Source organism: Akebia trifoliata, chromosome 6 (assembly GCF_017979445.1).
Source record: "Akebia trifoliata isolate Shusen 1 chromosome 6, ASM1797944v1, whole genome shotgun sequence".
NCBI classification, from domain to species: Eukaryota; Viridiplantae; Streptophyta; class Magnoliopsida; order Ranunculales; family Lardizabalaceae; genus Akebia; species Akebia trifoliata.
This window is the reverse complement of record NC_141380.1, coordinates 1,461,145-1,467,261: the sequence shown is the minus strand read 5'-3', so window position 1 is coordinate 1,467,261 and position 6,117 is coordinate 1,461,145. Positions and strand designations below refer to the sequence as shown.

General features: G+C 35.2%; 1 protein-coding gene across 2 annotated transcripts; it reads left to right on the top strand.

The window, feature by feature from the left end:
- The first annotated feature begins 1,001 nt into the window (after nt 1-1,001).
- On the top strand, nt 1,002-5,528 carry LOC147399452 (protein MID1-COMPLEMENTING ACTIVITY 1-like). Of its 2 annotated transcripts, none has more exons than XM_086444814.1 (6): nt 1,002-1,519; nt 2,638-3,061; nt 3,146-3,217; nt 3,519-3,625; nt 4,090-4,190; nt 5,109-5,528. In XM_086444814.1, exons 1-6 carry the CDS (start codon nt 1,136-1,138, stop codon nt 5,179-5,181), a joined length of 1,161 nt encoding a protein of 386 aa, XP_086300940.1. In that variant the 5' UTR covers nt 1,002-1,135; the 3' UTR covers nt 5,182-5,528. The 2 variants fall into 2 exon arrangements, with proteins under 2 accessions (XP_086300940.1, XP_086300941.1); XM_086444815.1 differs by having other exon boundaries at nt 4,090-4,186; nt 5,109-5,526.
- Nucleotides 5,529-6,117: the final 589 nt, after the last annotated feature.

The following is a 6,117-nucleotide window of genomic DNA, read 5'->3' as shown; positions in this document are numbered from 1 at the left end:
TCACCTCTTCATGCATAGCTTCAACCAAGCTTTGGCAAACTCTTGCACAATCGTCTGCTTTAGTCTTATATTTCTTCGTTCATGGAGTTCTGATGGTTAAAGGAAACAGATTCTTTAGGTTAAAGACGAGTAAAAAATTTATCAAACAAGTTAAGAAGATAATTTATAAAATAATCAAAGATTTTTTTGGCAAAGGTTGACGACGAGGACATTTCAATTATTTTACATTAGCATCTCCAATTTTCATCAAGCCCACCAGGGGTGCTTGAGAATTATTTAAGTCAAATAATTGGTGTGTTCATAATCATGGTTTTAAAACTTGATTTTATGTCTCGTCTTGTCCATGTTAGATATCGAGTCGTCTCAGATGAGTTTTCTGATACATTTGAGACGTCTCATCCAAAAATTTGAAAAATGAACGTAGGGCATTAAATCTCATTCAAAAAAATTAACTTGTCCATCCATCTCATTCATGCCTGCTATCAAGATGACTCAGACTAGTTTTGAAATCAATCTCATAATTCATATTCTATTTTATTTTTTAAAATAATATTTTTCTTTTTTTTAATTATGATGTGATTTTATAAAACCAATAATATGCAGGATATAATCATAGAGTCCGACTAACGTTATTAAGTTAATAAGGATTTCATCCTTGCTAAGAGAGCTTGGACTCTTGTGACATCCAAAATTATGATCCGATGCTTCAGGTTTGTAGAGGATAAAATTCTATCAAATTAAAAAAATAATATTAATATTAATATTAAAACAGAGGAATCAAGTAATCACAATATAGCGATGTCGTGGTATCACGGTCACTTTTGTTTCTTTAAATCCTGATTGTCCGATTAAAGTATGTGATGGTGAAAAATCCCATCCAACGGTTAGAAACACCAATCTGATTACAATTATTAAGAATGGAAAGTCTTTCTTTAGTCAAATCGTACGTTGGACCTTGCGCCCATAAATTTTGCTCATAAAGAAAAGTAAAAAAAAAAAAAAAAAAAAAGCGAAGGCAACGAAACATAGAAGAAGCCTTTAAAGTCCATCTCTCACAGTCTCTCTCCTTCTCTCGCGTACACTTAACTACTTAAGAGGTTGATTCACAAGAAAAATTAGGGTTTCCAGGCGAGCAATGGCGAGCTTGGCACAGGCGGCTGGAGTGGACGCGTTTCGTATGATAAGTACGATTGTAACTGGAGCCCGAAACGCTACGATGCACGGAGAGAACTGTGAAAAAATAGCAGAACACGTTAGGATAATAGGAAACTTGTTGGAGAAGCTAAAATCCAGTGAAGAGTTGAAAGCGATACCAGCAACAAGAGAGGCATTAGATGGACTAGAAGAGGCGTTAAGAAAAGCACTAGATCTGGTAGAGAGCTGCAGAGAGAATAGTTATCTGTATATGCTAGCTATGGGATGGAGTGTCGTGTATCAGTTTCGCCAAGCTCAAGCAGAGATCGATCGATACCTACAGTTGGTGCCATTGATTTCGCTCGTCCACGAATATCAAATACAGGTACACTTACTTCTGTTTGTCGGTCATTTGGTCAAGCTGCGTACCAAGACTTAAAGAGAGCTTTCTATCAACACAGCAATTTTTTTTTTTTTTAACCTGAGAGAAGTTGTGATTACTTAGAGCTGTCAATGGGCCGGGTTATGGCTCGATTCGGATCGAGTTTGGGTTTCGTTATTAAATCCATTTAGCTATCTGGACACATGAAGCCTATTTAATAATAGGTTCAGATTTTGAATGTTGGCCCAGTGGGTGGCCCAGCCTGCTATATTATATGAAATACAATACAATATAAAATAGTTTTAATATAAATTAATAGTGATCCCCTTACCTTCGTAGTTGTAGTGTCTTTGAAAATGGGTTTGGTCCGGCCCATAAACATCCCTAATATAGGTATAAGTGGGCTGGGCTTGTGATTTCAAGGATTGGTGTGTTATTAGTAAAAGTTGCTGTGCCAATAAAATCTCCTTTTATTTTTCTTTGAGTCGCAATAAACTGATGTTTTTGACGTGGCAGTCCACAAAACCATAGATCTTTTCCTTCTGATACTCAAGGAAAAAGATGTATCAGAAGGAAAAGATCTATGGTTTTGTGCACATGTAACTTCAAGAACGGCAGTTTTGCGAGTCAATTTATCATTCATTCATTCTTTTAAATGATCTTTACATTTTGAAAAAATTACTGATTTTCTTAATTTTCTATGGTTGGTACACACCTACACGTCAGGAAAGTGTGAAATGAGGTCAAGCTTTGAGGTCATTTCATTATTATTCTTTATCAAAACACCTACATTATAGAAGCCTTGAATACACACGACGTCCTACGATTGGTATATTCAGTATTTTGTACTTTCTATTTGTAAAAATATTCTCTCAAGATATTGTCACTGTCACAAGTCTGTTGGGATCACAGCACACGAACTATGTAAATCATCTAATAAGTAGTGATTACCAACCAATGAATCAGCTTTGATTGATGATTAAAGCCATTTGATTGGTAAAGTCCCATATCCAGAATGAGAAAATCATTGAATCAATGGCTAGAGAAATAAGCAATCTGGATGAGAGATCCAGAATGCCAGTACTACTAACTTGATAAGTCCTCTAATTAAACATTGTCAGGAGCGTCTGCAAGCCATTGAAGAAGATCATCGAGAGTACACTCTCGACTCAGATGATGAAGCAGCCCGAAACGTAGTAATGAGATCTGCTCGTACCAAAGAAGATGCAAAAGTATTGGAGAAGTCTTTATCTCGCCGATATCCTGACTTGGAATTCGACGAAGCTCTTTCAGAGGAGAAGGAGAAGTTACAAGTTGAATTGAAGCGATCACGAGTGAACAATGATCCCAAACAGTGCAATGTGATTCACCATCTCATTGATGTTACAGAAAATGTTGTTAATGTGCTCCCACAAAACAACCAGTCCCACCACCCGCATATTTGCGCACAATTGGGGACAACTCACCACAATTTAGTATCAAAAAGTCAAGTCAAATCTTCGTGGCAGACCGATCTCTTTGACTGTTGCATGGAACCATGTTTATGTGAGTTCCTGAAACATCCCCCCTCTTCTTACAAGTTCAGCCGAACCCATTACTCCATATGATTTGGTTTAATTTCTATGACAGGTTTGAAGACTTGCTTCTATCCGTGCGGTGTGTTTACATCGATAGCAAACGTAGCGTCTAAAGGAAAACTTTGTAAGTTTCTAGGGGGGTGGATCCTATTTAGAGTGTTTTTCGAGTAGCACTTTTTTCAATTTGAGAGAGCATAGTTTGAAAAAAAAAAAAAAACCGAAACACCTTAGCCCTTAGGGTTCATGGCCTATGTCAGATTTTTTAAAAAAATTGAATTTTCTTTTGGCACGATCAAAGTCTTTGAAAATGAAATGGCTACCGAACTCCCTATTCTTGACAAAGTGATTTTGCTGTCTTGGCCACGTTGTGCTCTCTTGACCTTGGAAATCTGATTTATCAAATTTCCTCTTAATTTGTGTTGCAGCTCGCAAGCATGCATGCAATGATCTGATGGCATACTCCATAGTACTTGGATGCTGCTGTTACACATGTTGTGTGAGAAGGAAATTAAGGAAACTATTTGGCATAGAGGTACGCTCTTTCTCCACTCCAAAGTTGGAAATTAAGTTCTTGTAAAATTAAATTTAAAAGGCTTGTTACCATTCAATGCTTTTGCAGTCTAGACAGACATGTTCTATAATAATCAATCACATTATGCTATTGAACAATGACTTAGGATCCAATACGGTGTCCCATTCCTACAAAATAGGTTAGGTGTCTACGTGACACACTTTAGTTGGTGTTTAAAACAACTTGGGCTCCTAATCAAGCTGTTCACGCAGCCCAATGTGTTTATTTTCTAATCAAATTGTGCCATGTAAACACCGTTCGTATCTATAGAAATGGGACACCGTATGGGATCTCGACTCTTGATTAATTTACTACTCCTTTAGCTATTTCCAATGGGAAATGACTGTTAGTTTCTTTTCTTTCCTTTTTCTTTTTTTGGTTTAAATTTCAAAGTATTGACAATCGTAGTGAACTTTGTTTTGTAGGGAGGGTCATGTGATGATTTCTTGACACATCTTATGTGTTGCTGTTGTGCATTGGTTCAAGAGTGGCACGAGATCGAGCTGAGGGGGGGCTATGATGGTTGGTGTGTTTTCCTTTGTCTCCCCTCGTATGCGTATAATTCATGAAATTAAAAGATACTTTACATTTCCACACTAACTTTTACTTACAGGGTCAGGATCGGTTGGACAACTATTTGATGCAATATTTTTTACAATGCCTGGATGTCGTTCATTCTTTGAAAGATCTATAAAAATACCTGGCATCTGAACAGTGTTGTAAAAAACATTCTATCAAATAGTTGTCTCATGATCCTTATAATACAATCCAAACACTATAATTCTATTGTTTGGGAGTGTTATAATACATCTTAACAATGTAAGCTCTCTATTAAAATTCTAGCTCTCGAGCCCCAAATCAACAGTTTTGACCTAACTCAAAAGTGGCAACTCAAAACTTTTTTTTTTTAAACCTAATTTTCTTTAGAATTGGACTTGTAATTATTCGCCTCTCCATTGACAACCAGCTCTCTCAATAAAAGAAGTTTTGGCTTTTGACATAGTTAATGGAGGAACATTGCTGGTTGTTGAATGGACCACCAAAATTTAAATGAATAATGCTGAAGTGACCTCAAGATTGTAACTCACATTGCACATCCTGACGTGAAAGTGTATAGGAATCATGAATGCTTTTTATCCAGATACGAGTGAAAAAGTATCCATAGTTCGTATACACTTTCACGTCAGGATGTGCGATGTGAGGTCCAATCTTGAGGTCACTCCAGCACGACTCATTTTAAATTATTATATCTGGTTATTATGGTTTCTAACTTATTACCTCTGGTTATTAACTCACCATCATACAATTGCATTGATATTTTGGCCTAAAAATTCTCCTAAGTTGGCCTATTAAATGTTGTGTCCTTGCTTTTGTTACAAAGATGGTTTTCAATTGACATCCAATTTAGAGAGTTTTGTTCAATGTAAATTTTACTACTGTGCAGGTTACCAAAGGAACAAAATGAACCCACCACCATCCCAAGATATGAAAGCTTGAAATTTCTTTTTGATTCTTAGTCTCTTTAACATTAGGTGAATACGTACCATATATAACATACATTTTCCATTTGTATGTATATAGTTCATACCCTCTTACAGATTAAATGGAATTATATTAGCGACATTGTAATAGACGGCTTAACCCCTGTTTGAACATTAGAAGGAGAAATATGGAAATTTAACTAGTTGTTTATCGTTTGCAGTGGTTTTGGTTTGAATTTTCTTTGTAACACTTTCTTTTGTTAAATAACTGAATTCTCTTATATTCTTATTCAAAGAGTCCGGATCCCATATACCCAGGGTTGAAATCAAGTCGAATTTTATTTTTCTGATTCATTTAATGGGCGATCAACGTGTCAAGATCATAGGTGTAGAATACGGATTTTAACCCTCTTCCCTAGTTGTATATGATTCAGACTCTTCTTCAAAAATTCTATTTTTCAAAGTTCAAATGAAGCACAAAGGTGTGCATTTGATAACACTTTTGAAGTTTGAACAGAGGTGATCCACTTTTAAAATTCAGATTACAAAAACTTTTTTTCTGTTTGTTTCATTTTAGATTTCAAATTTTAAAATCAAAATTTAGAAATTTTGAACCAGCGATGGGGGGACGCTAGATGAAACTTCTGAAATCTGATTTCTAGTTTCAGACTTGAGAATTGACTTAGTAATTAAGCTTAAGGCTATAAAAATAAATAAATAAATAAATATTTTTAGTAAAATATCTTAGCCAATAATTTTGATATCATATATGCCCAATTTTATACTTTCCTCTTTGTAATTCCTAAGTCAATTCAAGTCACCAAAACCATTGACTTGGATTGACTAATAAAAGTTTACTAATGGAAAAAAAAAATTAAATGTTACTTTGAAAAAAAAAAAATCAGGATATTAAATATTAGTAGTGGTTTGGAATGGGTCAATTTAGCATAAAGGTTGTATATTTTTTGGAAG

What these genes read in the sequence shown, in the direction of transcription:
- LOC147399452 (XM_086444814.1), top strand. Translation starts at nt 1,136, where the DNA reads ATGGCGAGCTTGGCACAGGCGGCTGGAGTGGACGCGTTTCGTATGATA. An exon ending in AGCGTCTAAAGGAAAACTTT is followed by an intron (nt 3,218 to 3,518) that starts GTAAGTTTCTAG and finishes TTTGTGTTGCAG; the next exon opens with CTCGCAAGCATGCATGCAAT. An exon ending in GGAAACTATTTGGCATAGAG is followed by an intron (nt 3,626 to 4,089) that starts GTACGCTCTTTC and finishes TTTGTTTTGTAG; the next exon opens with GGAGGGTCATGTGATGATTT.